Here is a 23,289-nt window from a genome sequence, read left to right as displayed (position 1 = left end):
TCCAACGTATTACTAAATGAACATTTCCTGATACGAGTTGGATATGGACCATAAAGGTTCTAACAAAACTTGAATTGGTGTTCTTTTCTATTGACTTAGTCGTACCTATATCTATACTCAAACCTCCTCCTTAAATCTCAGATTATAACTCCAAACTACCAAAAATACTTTTTATTCATTAATTTAAACATTCACACCTAATATACCTATAAACCTTTAATAAAATAATTTACAACATAAACGCCTCAATCCTTTAAATAACTACACCATACCTTCTTTTAACATCAACTACTTTTACATTTACCACAATTGCCGCCCCCACCACCCGTCACCGCCGCCATCCGTCGCCACCACCACCACCTCGCGCCGCTACCACCATCGTGGCCGCATTGCACGAGCATATGACTCGTTTATCTTAAAATAACTACTACCCTTTATGTCAATTACTTTTATATTAATATCACACCGCTACCACCGCCACCGCCACCTATCGCAGCCACCACCTCTTGTGGCCGGCACCCCGTCTTATTGCGTGGGTACGACTCTAGTATGTAACAAATAAGAACTAGTCAAAACCTTGTGGTAGTGTATTTTTGTAAATTACATAGCAATTGTAAATGATAGAATGATTCAAACTTGATGAGCATATTCAGGGGATTAAAGATGGGAAATGATATGTTTATTAGCATTTATATATTAAATTATGAAGATACATAAATTTTGTAGTTGACTATACAATTTATTTAGTACAAGCCTATTTTAATTTAGTACTGTATATAATAAGATTAAGGAATAGTTGCAATTTAATGAGAGGATATGTCCGTGAGTAGGTGGACTTCTAGATGCATAAATACAAAATAATACACTATCATTCGTCCGTCTCAGACTTGTTCTTTCCAATTTCATCTCCTCCGGCCGACCACGGTTAGATTTTCTTATCCCTTCTTCAGTGTTCTTCTTCAATTCTTTTCTTCACCTATCTGATAGTTGTTACCATGTATGTGGAGTTGTGGAATTTACATAGGATTACTGATTTCAATTTTGTTGATAAGATAAAAAAAAGTTCATTTTGTAGAAGCAAGCACCCAATCCTGGCATAAGGGGGAGGTGTGATGTAGTTATATATCTTAATAAGTGATGCATGAACTTATCCGCAATCATTGGCTGCTGTAACTCGAAAGAAATTATAATATTACTTTTTCAAGAAAATACGAAGATATGGTGTTGATGGGTGCTAAACATATCTACTTAAAAGGGTTGATCTGATCTGCTCAGCATTTCGTATGCTAACTCTTACGATGTAGGGCGGTTTCTTTATTAGTGCCAACGGGTTTTCCCCTGTTGTAGTTATGTTTATGTGGTTGCCTTGATGATTTAACCAAAAACCTTTTTTTCTTTCTTTCTTTTTTTTTTTCTGTGTGCAATGGTCATTCTGGGAAGTGTTTCTTGCATAAATGCAGTTATCATATTTATCTTGTTCTATTATTACAATCTATAGTTGACCTGGATGGATTGCATGTAACCCATCAACCAAAAGGTTGTGAGTTCAAGTCTCTTTAAATGCATAAATGCAGTTATCATATTTTCCCTGTCCCGATAACCCAGGGACGACGAGCCATTTTTTAAATCAGATGTAGCGTTTAATTGGTTTTTTTCCGTGGCCGGTTTCAGCCATTTCTCTGGCTCCCCTCGGGGATATTTGACTAGTACATGTTTCATATCTGAAACCTCTTGTAAGGAAATAAGACTGCCTACCATTAGACCACTTGGTTGTCTGGTCAAGTGCTAGTATTTTGATGACAAAATGTGCTTAATTTAACTTAATGTAAATGCTGCCATTGCAGAGGTACTCTTAGCTGCAAGATCATATATATATATATGTCGTACTTCAGGACATTCCTTAATAGTCCTGTTGGACCCAAGACTACCCATTTCTGGGGCCCTGTAGCCAATTGGGGATTTGTTGCTGCGGTATGTTTTTCCACGGAGTAGTATTTTCTTTTCAACAACAACACACTTTAAGAAATTATGGTTGCTGAAATGTGACAGGCAATGGCTGACATTGAGAAACCTCCAGAAATGCTTTCTGGCAACATGACTGGAGGTCAGTAGTTGTGTATTTAGACACAAGTACTTTTAATGATTCGATGAGACGATATTTGTAACCCACTACTTTTGAATGCAGTGATGTGTGTATATTCAGCTTTATGCATGAGATTTGCATGGATGGTGCGGCCTCGCAACTATCTACTTCTTGTATGCCATGCCTCAAATGAAACGGTTCAACTTTATCAACTTTCACGTTGGGCTAGAGGTCAAGGGTAAGTTACGATCGATGTGATACTAACACGTTTTGTTCATGTCGTCTTCTTTTCACAGTTCTTTTGCATACCAACTCCATATACACATAATATCACTTACCCTGGTTTTATTTTGAAAGGTACTTACAGCTGAAGGAAGATACGACGCCTTCGACTTGACATCAGATTGTTTTTCTTCCCCCTTAATGGATTTCTATATAGGGGGTTATTGTAATTAAAAAAGTGTACACAAACAGTAAGGACTGTAGATGTAGTCTTTTCTGCGTTTCTGATCATATAGTTCGTTGAATTAGGAAATCAAAATGCTGTTTCCCTTCAATAGGGTAACGGATATAGCTGTGTCATGCGTACATGTATCCCTTATTTCATATGGCTCACTATACGAAAACACTAGAGTTATCACGAAAATTAAGTACTAAGAAATTTCAAAACAAAATAATGCATTAGACTTGTTCTTTAAGGTTACATTACTTTGATTTGATTTTTTTTTTTTCAACCCGCTGACCACCTTGATCACAGGACTGATTATCTGCAGCCCTTGTTGCTGTTCTTGTCAACAATTATTTGCAGACCTCCTATGAGCTGATGCTACATCTTGCAGTTTGTTAGGACACTGTTGATGCTATTAAAAAAGTGTCTTCGCACCATGACTTGTATATTTTGATGTTACATTTGACCTTCTAACTAAATTTGTTAAAGATGTTTAGTTCTCTGTCCTGATCGGGTTAATCTTGTCTTCGGCATAATTCCAATGTCCAGAGCCCTGCTAACACTCGTTAATAACTCTTTAAACATCTTTACAAGTAATTTGAGCAAGTATTTGATTGAAACTTGGCTGAGTCAGTGAATCAAAAACTATACTTTGTGACTCGAACATCTGTTAGCCCAGGTTACCCTTTGCTATAGGGTAGTGTACGCCCCAACAATAAGCTATCAGACTCTTAACGAAATACCCCTCAACTCTTTTTGTAAGTTTAAGTAATTTATGTATTTCGTAACAAAGACAGTGATAATTTTTCAAGATTTATATCGCAAATCACTTTATATCTGTTAGTAGTTGCCTAGTTGGTAACTTGGTATATTGAACAAGTCTTATCCAAAACCTTAATTAATGGATAACTTTCACACGACACATACAAAAGAAGTGATATATTGTCAAGCCATCTCCATTTAATAATTGTTATCTTTTAAGATTTGTCATCAAAAAAGGAATCTTATAGTCATCTAACGTTTATCTTCGTTCATTTTCTTAAAGATATTCTTTTTTTTTTTTTTTGTTATGGATGAAAATTCGACCAAAATTAGAAGGGCAAATGGCATAAAAAGATACTTAAGTTTTACTCATTTTTCAATCAAGGTACACTTCTTTTTATATTTCAATTTAAGGATTCTACTTGTTTTTTTAGACTAAAAAGTTATATTTACATGTAATAGACGGTTTCCTAATTCAATAGCCGGTCATTGTTTGTTTCTTCCTCTCTGCCTAACGACCAATACCACAAGATGGAGAACCCAACAATTTCATTATTTTTCCCCCTTTCTATCACCTACCATTAATTAGCAATTTTTTCTATTATACTTCCATCTGACAACCCATACAATCAAAAGCTTGTGTCTTCGATGAATTTTTTCAAACATTAATTTATTTTTCTAGAACCTCAAAATCATATATGGGGGGTTTTGTATTTTGACAAATAATTTAAGATCTACCCATCCATTACCATCATCTTCATCTCAATAAAGAAATAAAAAAAAATCACCTACGGTTACATAATTTTCAATTATTCATACTTTCATTCGAAGAAAAAAAAAAGAATAACTCGTGGATTCATGAGTGAGAGGGGATGAAGTGAGCAGAAGGATGGTCGTTGGCAGTTGCAGTTGCGGTCTTCGACGACTTCAAGCCTTTAACGGTCTTCTTCGACAGTTACGATGGCAGTGGCCTAAAGAATTTGATTTTTCTCAAGAATTTAGCTTTCGGTGATGGTAATGGCTAGCGATAGTCAATATAATGGTCAAAGATGATAAAAGGAGAAGTAATGAGATTGTGAGGATGAAAAAAGAATGAGATAGTGGGGGTGAATAAAGAATTTTTGGATTCAGTACGCTAATGGATATATAGGAATGATATGTAAGTAAAAATTATTATCCTTAAAACCGGTTACCTAGAATATGGGTTAAAAAGTCTCATTCTAGTTTAGAAAAATGAAGTTACATCCTTAAATTGAAAAATAGAAAGAAATGTACCTTGATTGAAAAATGAGTGAAACTTAAGTACCTTTTCATGTCATTTACCCAAATTAGAATAACAATATATAATGAACACTTGTCATATAAAAAGGAACAATAACAACATTATTTTTTCTTACAATGCCGGTTCAAATGAGGCGTGGAGAGTTGGTAAGCTCAAGTGTTTACTAGTAACATTTTAATTGAATGCATAGTTCTTTATTTGGAACTATATTTGCATTCACGTGAAACCGGTAGTTTATTTAGAATTTAAAAATCAAGTATTCGTTGAGTACACAACGTTGAAGCCTTGAAAAGCGGCGGTGGTGGCAATGACAGTAGTAACGCTAATGGTAACGGTGTCAATGTGGTTATTATTGTAAAAATATTTGATGTAAAAAAGGTTGGGTATATAGTCAGTTTAAAGGTTAAAAGATTATATGTTGTAAATAATATAATATTATACATGTATTAGATATAGATAGTTAAATTAATAGATATAAAAGAGAGATAATTTAAGTTTATCGAGTTGTTTTTAAAAAAAGTTTAAAGGGATTAAATGATTTATAAATAAAAAAGTTGTATGCGTAGTACTAGTATAGATAAGTTTGTCCAAAATGAAACCAAAAGTCTAAAACTTATACTCGTAACTTAGTGGTCGAGAACTTATATTCGTAACTTATTGGTCGATAGGTCATTAGGTCTAAGTATAAAGGTTAAAATATTAATCACATTACATTAGTAGTAGTTATTAAATGCATACAGTTGTCCAAATAAGTAGGAGAGTGTTTTTCTGCCAAACTAGTTGGGGTCAAATATACCACTTTAAATAGAATATCCTGCCAAAGTAGAAGTCTATTTCTGCCATTTGATCTCCGTCCGGCCACCGTTCCGATCTCTTCCATTAATACTGTAAGTGTATATAACTACATAACTCAAATTGTTTAATTCTGTTCATGAATTCCTTTATGCATTAAACGTTTACCTTAATTTAGCAGCTCACAAGTTGATCTTGTTACTTAAAGAAGTTAACTATTACTCAATGAAGTATTGGTTTTAACGTTCAATTCCGGATGCAATTACGAGTGGCATATATAGAAATATCCACCTAGCTAGCTGATTTTGCATATAAACTGGACTTATAGTAGAATACAGTTTGTAGAGATCAGAGTTATGAAAACATTCATATATATGGATGCTTAGATAAATTTTTTCCTCAAATTATTTTTTACAATTTGACGATATGTATGGTTACTTCTATATGGGACAGTATGTAATTGATGGTGATGTGAATGCAACAGGTTTTATGCATACATGACAGATTTATATATGTATCTATGACATTTTTATTAAATTAATATTGGTTCGATACTGACGTTGTGTTTAATTAGTATAACTTGTTGTAATTGGTACCTGTTCCAGATTTGGGGTTAACTGCAAAATCATATACATATATATGGCGTACTTCAGCGCATTTCTGAATAGTCCTGTTGGACCTAAGACGACTCATTTCTGGGGTCCTGTATCCAACTTGGGATTCTTCATTGCGGTGTGATTTTCCCCAAATTTATTCATTTAATAGTTTTATTTTATTACGAGTACTTCTGGCTGCGGTCCTAATATAGATCATATATTGATCAACCTTTATTTGTTTCTATAGTTTGCTCTATATACGCCATGAATACTGACCTTATAGAGTTACGAGTGCTAAAATGTTGCAGGGGGTGGCCGATATGCAAAAACCACCAGAGCTGTTATCTGGCAACATGACTGGAGGTTAGTATAGTCCGTTGGATCATGTTTACTTACAAATGGTACGTCATATATAGTGATGTTTATTTGAAGTGAGTGTGTGTGGTATTCAAGTCTGTTGATACTTGGAGCACCTACAATTTGTGATTCTGTAAATTTTTATCAGCGAGATTTTCTCATGTGGAATAGTTGAATAGGCTTCTTATCAGTTGAACCACACAATATCTGAAACTGTTTCTTATTTATTACTTTTGGATGCAGTATTGTGTGTGTATTCGGCCTTATTCATGAGGTTTGCTTGGATGGTGCGGCCTCGCAACCATATGCTTCTTGCAAGCCATTGCTTAAATGAATCAGTCCAACTGTATCAGCTTTCACGTTGGGCAAAAGGTCAAGGGTAAGCTACATGATGGAATGTGATTCTAATTGCATACTAATAATTTTACAAAACTGTCTTCCTTCACCAAATATTTGGCAAACAACCTCTATGTACACCAAATGCTTATCCTTTCTTCCCTTTTCTTTTAAAGGTATTTGCAGCAGAAGGAAAAAAAGGCACCATCAACATGACTATAGAGTACTAAAGATGGTTTCTAACCCTTCCTGTTATGTGCCTATGTTTGGGTGGTTCTTGTCTTCTTTACTGCTTTTCTTCTTTGTGGTAATGTTTTTGATTACTATGTTTTTTGTGAATTTTAAGAACTCAAACTCATCCTTTTGTTCCCTTCTTATAATTCATTCTAATCTTGCTTCCGTTCATGGATGTCAACGAGCCTAACCAAATTCAAGTTCGAAAGGGCTCGGGCTCGACTCGGAAACTTATGCTATCCACCAATTCCATGATGCAAACCCAAACTTGACTCAAACAAGATTCGTAAAGGATTTGAAAAGCTTGAAAAATCACTAATTTTAGATACATCAAAAAATGACTTCACTGTGGTATCTCAACAAGTCTTGAGTTTCATCCCAGATATTCATGATTCAAGTTTCATATACTGTCCAATTAAATGTCATAATGATATCTCGAATACTAACTATTAATTATAAACTCAAGAGAAAAAACAACCTTAACTTGGATTTACATCCAACAATGGAAACTGTTTTCAACCATACCATACTTACTTTAGGCCCAATAAGATTTTACTCTAATTCGCTTTCACAGTTTCACTCTAAACTATAATGGTAGGCTTGGAAATTGAGTTTTAACTTTAAACCCAACACTAACTAATTAGTCTAATAAAATTATGCCTTTTATTTCTTAAGTCACATGAATGTAAAAGATATTTACAAGCTCAAATTTTTCATATTCATAAAGGCCTATTTACTTGGAGGGCCGTAAGAGGCCCATACGAGATATAAATAACCAATGTCTTTGATTAAATACAACGGATATTTATCATTTATTTGAATATGTACTTTGAACTGGAAAAACAAAATTCTTATCTTTCTAAGATATTAGTATAAAATAAATCAATGTTGCCACCGATAAATTTGCAAAACTCTGCTAACTAAAATTAGATACGTAAACGACATATGAGATCTTCACGAGTTAATTGGGGATGATGCAATGAGTTTGTAATTAAGATGATAACCACTAATAACCAACCATGGTTGGACATTTTGGTTAGACATAATTAGGTATGTGAAAGATCCCTAATCTCTAGCTACAAAATAAACATTCAATTGGCCAAATTCCTTTCAAATATAGAGAATTCATCTTTGGACACTTTGGCTAGACATGATAAAAATAATAATATTAATAATAATAATAATAATAACAATAATAATAATAATAATAATAATAATATAATAATAATGGCATAAATAAAAAAGCAAATGAAATGATCCATTGCTTTTTCCAGTCATGTTTTATTGATATAAATGAATGACAAAATACTAAGTAACACGTATATTGCTTGATATGTGTTTTATTTTTCTTTTTTCTTTACTCAAATGCCTTTGATATGTGACTTGATTCGTGGCCGTTAATCTTGACGGAGATGTTTTAAGCTAGCATGTCCCCATGGGGAGTTTGACAAACATTAGAGAATCTTCGATGATAAACCTTTCTTTAGGTTTGATATCATGTCTTGTTACAACTTATTATAAGACTTTTCAATTTTCATTTTATTCATCTACATCCATTATTATCCATAGTTCTATAGAGTTATAAAACTTTTATAAATCGAACAGACAATCAGACATTTGTAATATATCAACTCATGGATCACTAAAAGACTGGAAGTTCATGATTTTCATTCTTGTCATTTTACTTAAGCAGCTAAATTTGCAATGTATCAACTCATTGATCACTAGAAGTTTTACAATCAAAATTTTCAAGTTTGAACTTTAGTATGTAAATATCTTAAGAGCGGTCAAGAAAAATGTTTGAAAACGATCAGGAAGATATTTCAAATTTTCGATTAAGTTGTATACATTAGAGATAAAGACTTGTAAATTTTGATTGGACCAAACATGAAAACACCTTGTTTAACGTTTTTCTTTGAACACATATTAGCTTTACTAGAGGATGTCAGCGCGATGCGTCGGTGATGGTGGTAGCAACGAAGGTGTGGCGATGGCGGCAGTGTGGCGGCGATGACGGCGGTGGTGGCGTGCTGGTCAATGTAAATTAATTGATGTAAGAGGGGTTAATATGGTTTATTAAGGGTTGGAGGATCTATATTGTAATTTATTTCATTAAGGGTATTATAGGTATATATGTGAAAATGTTTAAATTGGTGAACAAAGAAGAAGGGTAATATGATCATTTTAAAATCTTAATTACTTAAAAGGGCAATGACTAGTTTGGTTTATAGAGTAATGTAGATATTTTATGTTTTAAAAAACGGTTAGAATGGTCAAAAAGGTTCCAATATATTAGTTGAGCAAGCGAGTTTTATGGGTTATTTTATACGAAAGATAGTGTCTGCGGGTTGCGGCGGTGAGATGGTGGGGTGATAGGTCAAGTCATAGGGTATAATAGTCAAATGCCTTAACCGTACGGACTCTTCCCTTGGATTAAAAAATTCATCGAAAGTATATCGAATGACTTTTCTAATGAAAAAGTATAGAATTTTAGGAACACCCATACAATTTTTATAATTTATCGATATACGGTTTTTAAGATAAAAGATTTTGAATGAATTAGAAGAATAAAATGATTTATGGAGGAGAGGGAAAAAAAAATGAGTGGTTTAGATTTGAGGAGAGAGAAAAATAAATGATTTAGATTTAAGAGTACTATAGATATATTAGGTAGAGATGTATAAATTAGTAAATTAAGAATAAAGGTAATTTAGGTACTTAATTGAGATTTGAAAAAAAAAAAACAAAACATTTTATAAGATAGTATTAGATATTAGAAGTATTAGATAGTTATATATGTATGGTTATCATAATTTAGTTTGTATATAGATTGATAACAAATAAATTATGATCACAAATTTATTAAAACAAAATTATATCTTCGTTAGTAATGTATGTCATTTGTATCATGAATTAAATACTACTCATATTGTTCACACACACTGTAGTATTTCTATATATAAAGTTTATATAGTGAGAATCGCCATTATTAATAAGGACTTTTAAACTTATTGTACATAAATTTATATCAAAAGGACTTTCAAGTTTCAAACATCCAAATCAATATTAATAAACAAATTATAGCACACCGCAAGACAAAAGTTATATCCACATATATGTTGGACCAAACACATCACCATTCAAACATAAAATTAATCAGTTCAACTTGAAAACCACAAAATCAAATCTGTTTTTTCCAGCAGTTGTGTGTTCCCACACTTCCATTCATTCGTTTCCCTATGGCAGTAGTGAATCCCCAAAATGGATTCTGTCCCGAAACAAAAATCTTCCACAGCCTCCGGCCACCGTCCCCACTGCCACCACCGTCACAGCCACTCTCAGTCACCGAATACGCACTCTCACTCCTTCGATCCGACCCTACATTCTCACCGTCCACCACCGATTTCCTAATCGACTCCGCCACCGGTAACCGCCTCACCTATTCCCAGTTCATCACTCATTTCCAATCCCTCGCAAAATTTCTCATTTCCAAATTCCCTGATATTTCCACTTCTATAAACAATAACAACAACAAAGTAGCCTTAATCATTTCCCCTGCTTCTATTCACATTCCTGTTATATATTTCGCTCTTTTATCAATCGGTGTAACCGTTTCACCTGTTAACCCGGTTTCCACCAAATCCGAAATTTCCGACCTCGTCCACCTCAGCAACCCGGTCATCACTTTCGCTACAAACGACGTCGTTTCAAAACTACCTTCTTCATTATTACAGTCACGCGACGCAACCATAATTATAGATTCACCTCAATTCCTTTCCATGTTACAACTGCATCCTGTTTCTAATATTAATTCAATTTTTCGGAGAATTAATCAGTTTGACACGTCAGCCATCCTATATTCGTCTGGTACAACCGGACGAATTAAAGGAGTGGAGCTGACACATCGAAATTTAATCGCTATAACATCTTCGATATATCATAACAGGTTCAAAAAAGACGAAAATGCCCCTGCTGGGAATGAACCTCACCCCGTGTCACTGTTTCCGTTACCTCTGTTTCATGTTTTCGGATTTTTTATGCTGATTAGGGCTGTATCCGTAGGTGAGACGTTGGTTTTAATGGGGAGATTTGATTTCGAAAACATGTTGAAGGCGGTTGAGAGATATAAAGTTACCTACATGCCGGTTTCGCCGCCGCTTGTGGTGGCGATGGCGAAATCTGACCTTGTTTCGAAATATGATTTGAGTTCGCTTTTGTTGATCGGTTGTGGTGGCGCTCCGCTTGGAAAAGAAGTGGCCAAGAGCTTCGCGGCGAGGTTTCCTGACGTCGAAATCGTCCAGGTATTTGCTTCACACGCGCCTCTGTTAGCGCGTGTTTAATTACGGACTTACTGTATAACTTTTGTTTGGTTTACGTGGCGTGAGGTGTCATCGTCTGTCGTTTTTACTCAAAAGATATTTGGTAGTCTGGTTGATAGATATACTTTTTAACTGTGCTTTTTTATGTTAGATATTTGATACTTTTATTTGCCGTTCAAAAAGTTTTTTTTTTTTGATACTTTTATTTAATAATGATAAATAAATACTGTAATTGATACTCATAAACATAGTTCTTTAGGAATTTAGGCTACGAATAACTCGCACGAAAATGTTGTACCAGGCGGTATTCAGAGGAGACAAAATTAAAAATCCATTAAAAAATAAACATAAGAAAAGGTAAAATATTAAAAATCCATAAAAAGTAAAATTAAAAGTTAATGAAAAATTTTAAAATACATGATAAAATTTAAATTTCGAGGGGGCATTAGCTCCCTTTGGTAGCGCCCATGCTTCAGAGTTCATATGACATTATTTTTTATGGACGATCATTTTTATAAACGAGAGCGGTACCCGCACAATGCGGCGGCATTAACGGTGTGGTTACTAATGTAAATGTAGTTGACGTAAAAGAATAACCTAGCTAATGAAAAGAGACACTTGTGAAATATGAGATATGTGTGAAAATGTTTGGTCTTATGTAATGGTGTTTTAGGGTTTAAGATAAGGTTAGGTGTAAAAAAGGTAATTTAAAGGCTGAATTGTTTAAAGGGAAAAAATAAAGGTTTTTTCTCTATTAGATAGTATTTTTTCTTTATTAGATAGTATACAATTACATGTTATATAGGATTACTGATTATGATCTTTTAAAGTCAAATAATTTTATAATTGAAGGTGGAAGGACCTTTGAATTAAAATTAAAGGTCTTACCATTAATTTCAGTCAAAGACTAAGAATTATCCAACTTCACTTAAGGTTAATCTCAACTTTAGAAGATACCCTATCCTGTTATATATAACACCAAGAGTTACGGAGAACAAAATCCGTAAATATAATACTACATCTAGTGATCTAACTCCTTTACAAATTCATGTGGGCGCTTGAAGCTGAGTCGCTGAGAGGTAGATCCGTCGGTATTTAAATAACTTTTTTTTCTTTTAACTGCTGAGTAAGACAGATTTGGACCGTTTCAAAAAAATCGAACTTCTCTATTTTCATAATGATGTATACAAAACGAACCATCGCGTTGAATGTAATTAATCCTATCAGATACTCGATATAAAATTGGCAAATTTTAGTTCAAAATAGGTTGGCTACTTTTTTTTTTAAGAAAAATGAGATATCTTCCTAAACTTGTCCATAAATTTATATTTCTACAACAGGAAAAAAGTGAGGCATGAACATACTATACAACATTACAATGGTTGTATGGCACAGGTCAATGATTTACGTATATGCATCAATTTTCCGTGTACAAATCATTTCGTCTGAGTAAATTTAAGAAGAAAAGAAATAGCAAAAAGCATGCGAACATTATGTTTTTAGTTATAACTTATAAATGTTGAAATTGAAATTAATGTGTATAAATGACTACTAGAATTAGCACAAATACTTATAAGCTGAATAAATTCAAAAATAGTAGCTAGCTAGGGTATGTAGTCAATATAGACATGTAAACAATAATGATATGGACTGGATTTTCAAATAACACACACCTTAATAAAGTTAAGTATAAGTTTTAAATGTTGTTAGTTAGGAAAGCAACCTCTTATTTAATCATAGTGGTACGTTGTGATCCAACAATTAGAAATTCTTTTTGTGTTAACTACATGTGCCTAAAAAAACTACATGTGCATGGAACATACTAATGAAAATGATAAAGTAATGACCACGACGTGTTCTTTTAGGGGATCAGGACGCCACAAAAGTGTTGAATTCCTAATATCCATTGTTACAACCCCAAAAATTAACTAGGGAGTGTTTGTTAGTTAACTGTCTTATCTGTGTATTATTTTCTTCATGCGGATCAAATCAATAAGAGCATTTTCAATGGTAGCTTAGTAAAAAGCATTTTTTGTTAAGGAAATTTTTTTAAAAACTTTTTATCATTAGAGAAGATTTTTTTTTATTGAATATAGGTTGAAGTTCTTCAATCTATTGATGAATATAAACACTATCTCTCATCTATATTTGATTGTAATATGATGGTTTTCTTTGTTTTTTTAACCTTTTGCCATTAGAGTAAAAACTTTTTCAATAGCTTTTTATAAGAAAGCTTTTATACAACAATTTAACCATTGGAGATTTGGAGATGTCCTAATTAACAAAGTAACAAACACACTATAAAAACAAACTTTAAACCCGTTGAATATCTATATAGGCAAGCACTTAAATTAAACAAATTGTAGGCAAGCACTTCAATTAACCAATTCCAAAGAAGCCATAAACACAAATGCAAATGTGTCAAACAAACTTTAAACCCATTGAATATCTATATAATTACTTCCTTAATTATTCTTAAAAATACTGTCTGACCTGTCTCCTAAATAATTACGATGATGCTAATTGGAGTATTCAGGATCATGTAGCCACCCAAAGATGTTACCATGCTTAATCATTCATTATAACTATTTTGTAGATAAAATTCTGATAATCTATAGCAAGATGGTAGATAATTAATCTTGAATTTCAAATTTTAGTTGTTAAAATTCTGGTGAGTGTTTATGAAGCTGAATTTGTTTTTGTGTATATTTTAAGGGATACGGTATGACGGAGACTGGAGGAGGGGTTACAGGAATGAATAAGCCAGAAGAGTGTGACCGTCATGGATCTGCAGGTCGTTTATCATCTAATGTAGAGGCCAAAATAGTTGACCCTGAAACCGGTAAATCTCTATCTCCCATGCAGCAAGGAGAACTGTGGCTAAGAGGCCCCATGATCATGAAAGGTGATGCATCTTAGCTCTTGGTTTATAAAAGTAATAACCTAGTGATCATTTTATCTCTGTGTTTTCAACTTTTTGTAGTTTTGTACTCCTCCTACATGGGGGACAAGGAATGTATATGCTCTCAATAAGTACCCCACCTACATGATGAAAATAAAAAGGAAGATGAGATAGATGGAAAAAGTAGAAAATTATGTAACTGAATGAACATACCCAATTGCATTCAACTTTATTTGAGATTTGTAGTCGTATTGACCTAATACAATTGCATTCTTCTAGTCTGATATTTTTATGTTTTTAGTAAAAATGTTCAAAAGTTAAAAACAAAACAGAGATGTTGTTAACGGATAGTCTTCATATGTGTGTTCTTGGTTGATGGTTTGAGAAAATGAAAAATATTTCTCAAGGATCTATAAGCTTGAATTGCATTTCGCCACACATGGTACAGGTTATGTTGGAAATAAGGAAGCAACTGTCGCAACATTGGACTCTGAGGGCTGGTTAAAGACTGGTGACCTCTGTTATTTTGATTCGGATGGGTTTCTTTACATTGTTGACCGATTAAAAGAATTAATCAAATATAAGGCTTATCAGGTATCGTCTATGCTTTGAACGCATACATACCTATTGATTTGTAAGCAGCTACGAGGTTAGCATCATCATTTCCTTCACAATTTGTTTTTGGCAGGTCCCACCAGCTGAATTGGAACGATACCTTCATTCAATTCCAGAAGTTGCAGATGCTGCTGTAATTCCGTAAGTTCTAAATATGTAGTATCAACTACAATTTGTGAAATGGTTGGTAGGCTTGGGAATGATGGCAACTGGTCAAGTTGGGTTGGCCTGATGATTTAGTTTGTTTACATTATAGCTACTACACTTAGGGCACTTTCTGACCAGTTTGATATTTTTCCTTTTTTAGCTTATTATTTTCAAGAAGTATTTTACAAATTTAATCCAACAGGGATAGCACATAATTTGAACCCATTCATAAGTAAGTGGGATAAAAGCCTGAAATCACCACCTATAGTCTGAGCCATCTTATTAGATGATTGAGCAGCTTCGATCTGTAGTTTTTTGGAACATGCTGATCTTTATTTGTCATTTGGCCGATGTGTAATTAATTGATTGCATATAACATTGTTTTGTCTCAATGACATCTAAACTCAGATATCCCGATGAAGAAGCTGGGGAGATTCCCATGGCTTATGTTGTGAGAAGACCCGGAAGCAAAATCAACGAGGCCCAAATCATCGAGATAATTGCAAAACAGGCATGTCTACTTCTTTAATTACTTGCTCAATATTAGTATTGCTATTTTTTAGAGAACTTGTGGTCATTCCCTCAATTAAAGGCATTTGTAACAAGTGAAAGTAAAAAGAAAGAATATTCTAAGGGTCCGTGACAATGATATCTGCAGGTATCACCGTACAAAAAGATTAGAAGAGTTGCATTCATAAGCTCAATTCCGAAAAACCCAGCTGGAAAGATATTGAGAAGGGAGCTGGTTAAGCATGCTTTATCTGGAGCTTCTAAATTGTGATTATGATACGGAAGTTCTTTATATTCTCACGGAAACACATATGGGGCAAGTTTGGTTATATAGTTCATCAAAGGTTTTAGATATGTAAGCCTAGGCTTTAAACTTTTCAGAACAATTTTTTTATTCTCCAATCATAATCATGTTGAAATTATGCTATTGAGTTGTTCTGTCAGACTACAATGGATGGGACCAATTATAACGATAACTAAAGTTCAAATATTTCCAGTACTTTAAAATGTTATCTCCTAGATATCAAGTTGACCTTGAAAAACTCAGCAATCACTCATGTCAAGCTATTAGAAGCTCTAGCTTGACTCGATAAGCATTTCGAGCTTAAACTTGACAAATGCTCGACTATAGAAGTCTATAATTTAGTTCAAGTTACTCGATAAAATTCTACTCAGTTGCAGCATCATTGTTATATGGCCCGAAAAGAAAACATAATTCATACAGCTTGCCTTAGAAATTGTATACAACTTGTTAATTAAAAATGCCATTATTTAATTCAATCGTCCTAAAACATTACTATCTCAATTTTAAATGTAAGAACATCAATCCTATTGTGTGTAGTCACAGTTATTTTTTTAATACCATCTCAATCAAGTTTAACTGTGATTAACACTTCAATTTTGTTACATCATCTGTGCCGTCGGCACGTTTAGCATATTATTAGAAATTAAAATCATAGTATATCTAAACAAGAGATTAATATCATACATTTTCTTAATCAATGATTCGTTGCCGCCTAATGACATTCGTTTAATTAATAATTACATCTAATCATCCCACTAGCCGCTTCCATCCCTGGAATATTAGTAAAGTAATATCGTCTCCATGGCGGATTATCCAATCCCCCAAAATGGATTTTGTCCAGAAACAAAAATCTTCCACAGCCTCCAGCCACCATCCCAACTGCCACCAGCAATCCAGCATCACAGCCACTCTCAATCACTGAATACACACTCTCACTCCTTCAATACAACCCAGCATTTTCACCGTCCACCACCGATTTCCTAATTGACTCCGCCACCGGAGACCAATTCACCTATTCCCAATTCATCACTCACTTCCAATCCTCGCAACATTGTGTTGCAATGTAAACCCGTTTTCATAACATATGATTCAAAACCGTAGGTATGAAAAACAACAATGTTTTTGTTTATGTCGCTAGATTAAATGATCTGCAACAAATACACAACTAAAGAAAATTCAATAGCTTTTAAGAGCAAAATGCAGAATAATGGCATAAATTGAGTTGTACTGTAATTTACACTTGTGTTAGTCAAAAGTTTATTCAGCAACCCTCCCCCAGTGCAATTGACCATAAATCCAGAAACGATTGTATCTGTTCCAACAAATCAGAGGACAAAAACAGAGAAATTATCAAGTGCATTAATGATAATATATTGAAATTCATCAAATATATGTTATGTTACAAAGATCATGAATGTAATTTTCAGTTCAGATCGAACGGGTAAAAATCATCTACAAATCCTAACATGTTCTGCAGGGAGAGGAGCCTCACGAAACCATCCATGATTTAGAGCGTCTTCTGCCGTTATCCTCTTCTTCGGGTCATATGTCAAAAGCCTGCTTAACAAATCAAATCCCAGCTCCGTAAGTGTAGGAGCTCCAGTAAAACTTGCTACCGGGAACTTCTTCTTCAAAGTACTATACGGTTGTTTCACGAAATTAGCCTTGACTCCGGGCAGTTTTGAATAGCCAGGCCATATCGAGTCATTTGGCGTGCCAAGGGTGCTGAAAATCTTGCTAACCTGTTCAAGTTCCTGTTTACCGTCAAAAAGTGGTTTCTTGGTCAACAGCTCTGCCATAATACAACCCACCGACCACATATCAATAGCAGTTGTATACTGCTTCATTCCAAGAAGAACTTCAGGTGCCCGGTACCAAAGAGTAACAACTAAGGAAGTGTAAGGCTTTTCAACACCAGAGTATCTTCGCGCCATCCCGAAGTCACAAATCTTCATCTCGCCTTTGTTATTCAATAACAAATTTGATGTCTTCAAATCTCTATGCATCACATAATTATCATGAAGATAAGACAGCCCTTCTAAGAGTTGCAACATAAGGCTTTTGACTTCACTCTGGCTGAACGGATGCTTCATTCGCTCCATGTATCCTTTGAGCTCATTATCGACGTACTCCATGACCATGTAAACACCATTGAAGTCATCCATAACCACCTCTTTAACATCTACAACAGACGGGTGTTGCAATAAGCTAAGAACACTGATCTCCCGCAATGCAGTTATAGGAAAACCCTCACTCTCCTTTCCACTCTTGACCTTCTTCAAAGCCACAATTTCGCCGGTTTTCTTATCCCTGGCTTTGTATACAACACCATAGGTCCCTTCACTAATCTTACCTAGCCTTTCATACTCAAACACGTTCCTGCACGCTCCAGGCATGCCAAGCCCTTTACGTAAAGAAATTTCAAGTTCATCTTCACTTTCAGAGCTATAGTAATCCATGTCATCACTGGAAACCTTATCACCAACATACTCTGGCTGCCCATGCTCCGAAGAAAGAGAAGACATGACACCGTTCCCTTCAGAGCCTTCTCTCTTGAACTCTCCACTTTCAGGGCTTGAACAGTTGACATCCGTCGCCAAGTCTTCCAAAGCCCACTTTGACTTGGACAATTTTGGTTCATCCACATACTCCCCATCTTCAATCTCGACCTGTTGATCAGGTGTTGTTGAAGCAAATGAGTTTGGTACCTCAACTCCATCTGAAACATTAGATACAAGAGAATCGACAGAACATCTTTCAATACTCGCATCTCTACTATTAGGTGGGGACAATCCAGAAAAAATAGAGTTGGTAGACGAAACGACAACCTTCTTCTCGACTCTCTCCTCCCACACAATAGGTGAGAACTTTCTTTTCTTCGTAATACCTGAGTTTAAACAATCATTACCTTCCCTGTTTCTATACTGCAGCCCGTGATCAAGTCGGTGCACAGACCGGCCACGATCACTGCTCCTTCCACCTGAACTTTGAGCAAAAACGGTGCTCGAAACTCGTTGATCATATCGTTTTTTATAAGAGTAAGTTTCCTCTTCAAAACGGTTAGAGTATCTTTTTCTGGAAACATTCTGTCGTCCTGCCGCCATAATTAGTAAACACAAACACCAACAACCGATTTTAAACACCCAACAATCCAAATAACAAAACAAATACAAAAAAGAAAAATAAAAACCCTAATTCAGATCTAGAGAGCCACTAATTTTGACCGAAAGATTTTTTTTTTTTTTTGACTGAAACCCTAAATCAAAAGCCCTATCAATATCCCTAAATTAAAAACAGAAACAGCAATATAGATTTATTATTTATATTTTTTTTCAATTGAATACAGAAAACACAAGCAACAAGAACCAATAAGACGATCTTTTTCCTTACTTTTGAGCCCCAAATTAAAGAATATTTAGGGCCTATAATCAATATGATGATAAGCCTTACCGGAAAACGAAATCGCCGGTGGAAATCGAGATTGAGAATTTTCAACAAGCCCTTATCCTGCCGCCCTCAATCAATCAATCGATATATCTTTTTAATTTGTAAAATAAAATATGATAAAAGACAGCCGCGTTACAATTTATATGTCTACATATATAAGCAAAGAAGATAACGCGTTGGGCGTAAGCGGTGAGTCGGTGACTTTGCAACCAAGTTTCCCTAATGGGCTTCTGGGTTGGGCCTTCCACTTAGCCCTATTTTTAAGTTTTATGCTTAAAAAGTGTGAGAACGTAGAGATGCAAATACCAGTTAACCGGTTTCGGTTATTTTTTTCACTAACCGAAACCGGTTATATTTTTTAAAAAAATAACCAGTTACGGCTAATCTATACCTATCAATAACCGGTTTCTATACAAAAAAAAACTCCAACCAATAGAACCGATTAAAGTTAATAAAAAACGGTTAACCGAAAGTGGTTAACTGGTACCAATTTTTAATAACGGAAGCTCAAGACAGGTAGAAATATTGACAAGCCACATGGACATATTACAATATTATACAGAGACAAGACAGAAACATTGAAGACCAGAATCATTAACTGAAACATGAATTTCCTTTATTCTTTTCTATTTTCTTCCCCATTCAATCGATCGACGCAAAAAAAAACCCACAAAAACCTCTGTTTCATTAAAAAAAACACTCTGTCTCTCTCCGTTGTTTCAATCGAAATAAACCCTACAAAAATATAAGTAAGACTTCTTTACCTTGCGATATAATCTCCGACGTTGTCTGACAGCAAGTATTGATGACGACGGTAAGTATAGATGTAAATCTGCATAAATTGATTGAATTATAAGACTAATTGAATGTTTCTGTCGAGGTCTTGTTTCACAGTACAGCGACGGGTGTGGTAGACTGTGTGAGGGTTATGTTCAATAAATAAAATAATAATAATAAATATAGGTTAACCGGTTATAAGTTATTATCTTTGGAAAAAAACCAATTATAGGTTAACCGGTTAAAAATCGATTTTTGTTTTGAAAGTAAGGAACGGTTAGGAACCGACGGTTTATAATAACCTATAATCGGTTTGTACAGAATCGGTTCATAACCGGTTAAGATAACCAGTTATGTATCGGGTTGTTTAGGTTAACCGGTCTTTTTGTGCACCTCTATCAGAGAACGTATACTTTGCAACCTAAGGAATACTTTTTAATGTTTAAGACTTTTATATATAAAAAAAATCTTTAATAATAACTTATGTTCTACAATTATTATTTTATTTTTCTTACTTTTGCAAATCGTATTTCATTTTAAACATTTACACGAGCAAGTATCCGTGCGTTGCAGCGGTGAGAATGTGAGATGGTGGGTTGATAAATCATAAAGTGTGTTAGGTCATAGAGTGTGATAGCCAAATGCCTAACCGTACGGGCTTCGCCCCCGGATTTAAAAATTCGTCGAAAATATATCGAATGACATCTCCAATGAAAGATCATGAAATTGTAAGAACACTCATATAATTTTTATAATTTATCGATGTACGGTTTTTGAGATTAAAGATTTTGAATGAATTGGATGTGAAAGTCCCTATGCCACCGGATCAAACGAGATTAAGTAACTAATGTATAAGTGCGAAAATTCTTATACAAAAGTAATCAAAAACACGAATATGAATTAGAACCGTATATTACTTCAGTAAATGTAATTACAAGTAAGATATCAAGTTCGTAAACAGAAAATATGAAAATGAAACATCTGAGAGATTTACAAGTTGCAACTAAAACTCTCTTTTGAAACCTAAACCTGACATCTGTATATATATATATATATATATATATATAGGCTTAAATATGGACCGGATCGGGCCAACTCGTTTGATCAGTCGACCTCGAGTCACACGAGCTCGGCCAGGTCAACACGAGTTTGACTCATTCGAGCTCAACCAGGTCAACACGAGTTTGACTCACTCGAGCTCGACCAGGTCAACACGAGTTTGACTCATTCGAGCTCGACCAGGTCAACACGAGTTTGACTCATTCGAGTTCGACCAAGTCAACACAAGTTTGATCAATCCGGGGTTGACTTTATCACATGCGGAAACTTAACGTTTATTAAAAGTACATATTTAATAGACTCAAGACAAACTTATATAATGTTGTTGTAACCCGAAAATGCACCAACAGGATGAATAAATGATTTATAGAGGAGAGAGAAAAAAAAATGATTGGTTGAGATTTGAAGAGAGAGAGAAATGGTATTATAGTTATTTTAAATAAATATTGAATAGATATGGGGTATTTTGAAAAAGTAAATGTTAGAAATATAAAATTTAGACATATAAAATTTAGACATAGGGAATTTGTTTTATAATATAGTATAGATATAGATTATGTAAATGAATATCGTAGGTATGGAACTTGGTATCAACCAAAAAAGGTTTCAAAAATAGTTTTACAAATATTTACTTATGTAACTTGAAAAAAAATAAAATTATAGCTTGCTGCTTAGACATGAATGTTCACATGACATCGCCACAATTTTGCAAGAGTGTGTAAAATAATAAGAATCTGATCCTTCCTCTTGGGCTAAGTCCCAACTTTGTAAGGTATGATAGATAATGGTTCTCTTAACTTTTGTGTGTTTTCTTGTGATCAACCTATCAATTTAATGGACTAGACCCCCCTTCCTACACATATGCGAAGTCACAGAAAAATGATTTTTTATTTTATTTTTTTTGAAAGGTTGATTTCGTTAAAAATTTTAGTCACGATTCGACAACGGGAGGTCTAGCATACGTAGGTCCGCGATAGAGAATTCCCTCGAAATAAAAATGTCTATTTCAAATACCCGATGGGGGAAAACCCCTACTAAATCCACTCGAAAGCACGACGATTAATATTTTAATAGGGGTAAACCCGCCCGGAGAAGTAGTTAACTAGATTTATGATTATCTAACCGCCTTGCACATTATCACAGCAAACTCCATGACACATTATCTTTACATTTAGTCATTATGGATCTACGAAAATGGGATGCATGAGAAATCTAAAAGCTACATGGCTTCACCACCATTTTAACCGACAGGCGACAGTTAAGGAGCGTGAAAAAGAAAGGAAAATGCATTTTAGGGCAACTATCCTCCATTTCATCTACAGATTAGTTTGGAGCCAGAAAGCCAGATCTCTGAAATGTAAATACACCGTAAAAATAATAAATTAAAATAAAATAAAAAAAGCTAGGGATTGTCAGGTTAGAGTGTTTACTAAGCAGAGAACCAGCAAAATATGGTCGATGGTGTGTATAACCAAAGCTTAACTACTCCTGATGAGAATGTTATCTCATTGTGAACCTCACTCATATTAAATATATCTATTATACATGTGTGAATTGATCGGCAATTTAGGAAGATCCAAGGGGTTTCCGGAAAGAAAGAGAAAGCATAAACACACAAAGACGGCGACAGCAATTTTCTAGTTTGCTCAAGAGAATAAATCATAAATCTAGTTAACTACTTCTTGCTTGTGATAGTGTAGATATTTGAACATTTTTTACAACTACCAAAATCCATGCAGCCATGCAGGGCCTCTCAAATCTTCAATTGTATGAATTTAGTCTTGACTACAGCTCCTTCAAAAACATATCATAGAACTCAAGGACTTGGCTCAGTTGCCCATAGCTTTTCTTGGCCAATATCTGAGCATATTTTTCAGTCAAACTTTACTTCTATAGTTCTATTAGTAGTTTTGTGGAAGAAAAAAAAAAAGTTAGTAGGTTTCTGTTCAACATTTGATGTAAAAACTAACATTATTGTCAATACAAAGATACCCGATAACGTAAAAACAATAGCTTCACATGACAGCCCTCTACATCCGCAGTATGGGCGCAGCAATGTTTCTGTTGGTATGTGTGTGTATATATATATATAACTATAAAAACTGATTTTCAGTATCTTTTAAAAGCAAGATCTATAGTATAGGCATAATTTGTCTTCTGTAATGTGATGCAACGATTTTCTGTTCTATTAAAATTTTGCTATTTTATCAAAATTTTGCTAAGCAATTTACTTACTAGGCATGATCTTTTGCCCATCGCATAAGCACATATTGAAATACATAATGCATCAGTTCCGACAAGACCTAAAAGATGGCAACA

The 23,289-nt window shown here is 34.3% G+C and overlaps 4 protein-coding genes across 4 annotated transcripts; 3 read left to right on the top strand and 1 right to left on the bottom strand.

Moving 5' to 3' along the window:
- Window positions 1-799: 799 nt before the first annotated feature.
- LOC122589123 (mitochondrial pyruvate carrier 1-like) lies at window positions 800-2,786 on the top strand. The gene is made up of 5 exons (XM_043761368.1): window positions 800-924; window positions 1,845-1,971; window positions 2,050-2,104; window positions 2,186-2,321; window positions 2,441-2,786. The coding sequence occupies exons 2-5, from the start codon at window positions 1,879-1,881 to the stop codon at window positions 2,478-2,480; spliced, it is 324 nt and encodes a 107-aa protein (XP_043617303.1). The 5' UTR covers window positions 800-924; window positions 1,845-1,878; the 3' UTR covers window positions 2,481-2,786.
- Window positions 2,787-5,336: 2,550 nt separating this feature from the next.
- Window positions 5,337-7,059, top strand: LOC122589550 (mitochondrial pyruvate carrier 1-like). Its single transcript, XM_043761844.1, has 5 exons — window positions 5,337-5,462; window positions 5,973-6,099; window positions 6,272-6,326; window positions 6,564-6,699; window positions 6,833-7,059. The coding sequence occupies exons 2-5, from the start codon at window positions 6,007-6,009 to the stop codon at window positions 6,870-6,872; spliced, it is 324 nt and encodes a 107-aa protein (XP_043617779.1). The 5' UTR covers window positions 5,337-5,462; window positions 5,973-6,006; the 3' UTR covers window positions 6,873-7,059.
- A 2,920-nt stretch (window positions 7,060-9,979) lies between these two features.
- Window positions 9,980-15,882, top strand: LOC122589218 (4-coumarate--CoA ligase-like 9). Its single transcript, XM_043761469.1, has 6 exons — window positions 9,980-11,191; window positions 13,925-14,114; window positions 14,560-14,705; window positions 14,800-14,867; window positions 15,282-15,384; window positions 15,532-15,882. The coding sequence occupies exons 1-6, from the start codon at window positions 10,130-10,132 to the stop codon at window positions 15,652-15,654; spliced, it is 1,692 nt and encodes a 563-aa protein (XP_043617404.1). The 5' UTR covers window positions 9,980-10,129; the 3' UTR covers window positions 15,655-15,882.
- A 1,160-nt stretch (window positions 15,883-17,042) lies between these two features.
- On the bottom strand, window positions 17,043-19,248 carry LOC122589219 (cyclin-dependent kinase G-2-like). The gene has a single exon (XM_043761471.1). It carries the CDS (start codon window positions 18,789-18,791, stop codon window positions 17,136-17,138), a length of 1,656 nt encoding a protein of 551 aa, XP_043617406.1. The 5' UTR covers window positions 18,792-19,248; the 3' UTR covers window positions 17,043-17,135.
- Between the last annotated feature and the right edge of the window lie 4,041 nt (window positions 19,249-23,289).

This window comes from Erigeron canadensis, chromosome 2, assembly GCF_010389155.1.
Source record: "Erigeron canadensis isolate Cc75 chromosome 2, C_canadensis_v1, whole genome shotgun sequence".
Lineage (NCBI taxonomy): Eukaryota > Viridiplantae > Streptophyta > Magnoliopsida > Asterales > Asteraceae > Erigeron > Erigeron canadensis.
Note: the sequence above shows the minus strand (reverse complement) of the source record. Positions and strands in the feature narration are given on the sequence as shown.

Excerpts from the sequence above, each read along its gene's own strand:
- LOC122589550 (XM_043761844.1), top strand. The coding sequence starts at position 6,007 with ATGGCGTACTTCAGCGCATTTCTGAATAGTCCTGTTGGACCTAAGACG. Across the intron at positions 6,100-6,271 it reads ACTTGGGATTCTTCATTGCG|GGGGTGGCCGATATGCAAAA; the intron begins GTGTGATTTTCC and ends AAAATGTTGCAG. Across the intron at positions 6,327-6,563 it reads ATCTGGCAACATGACTGGAG|TATTGTGTGTGTATTCGGCC; the intron begins GTTAGTATAGTC and ends TTTTGGATGCAG.
- LOC122589219 (XM_043761471.1), bottom strand. The coding sequence starts at position 18,791 with ATGGCGGCAGGACGACAGAATGTTTCCAGAAAAAGATACTCTAACCGT.
- LOC122589218 (XM_043761469.1), top strand. The coding sequence starts at position 10,130 with ATGGCAGTAGTGAATCCCCAAAATGGATTCTGTCCCGAAACAAAAATC. Across the intron at positions 11,192-13,924 it reads CTGACGTCGAAATCGTCCAG|GGATACGGTATGACGGAGAC; the intron begins GTATTTGCTTCA and ends GTATATTTTAAG. Across the intron at positions 14,868-15,281 it reads GCAGATGCTGCTGTAATTCC|ATATCCCGATGAAGAAGCTG; the intron begins GTAAGTTCTAAA and ends ATCTAAACTCAG.
- LOC122589123 (XM_043761368.1), top strand. The coding sequence starts at position 1,879 with ATGTCGTACTTCAGGACATTCCTTAATAGTCCTGTTGGACCCAAGACT. Across the intron at positions 2,105-2,185 it reads TTCTGGCAACATGACTGGAG|TGATGTGTGTATATTCAGCT; the intron begins GTCAGTAGTTGT and ends TTTTGAATGCAG. Across the intron at positions 2,322-2,440 it reads CGTTGGGCTAGAGGTCAAGG|GTACTTACAGCTGAAGGAAG; the intron begins GTAAGTTACGAT and ends TTATTTTGAAAG.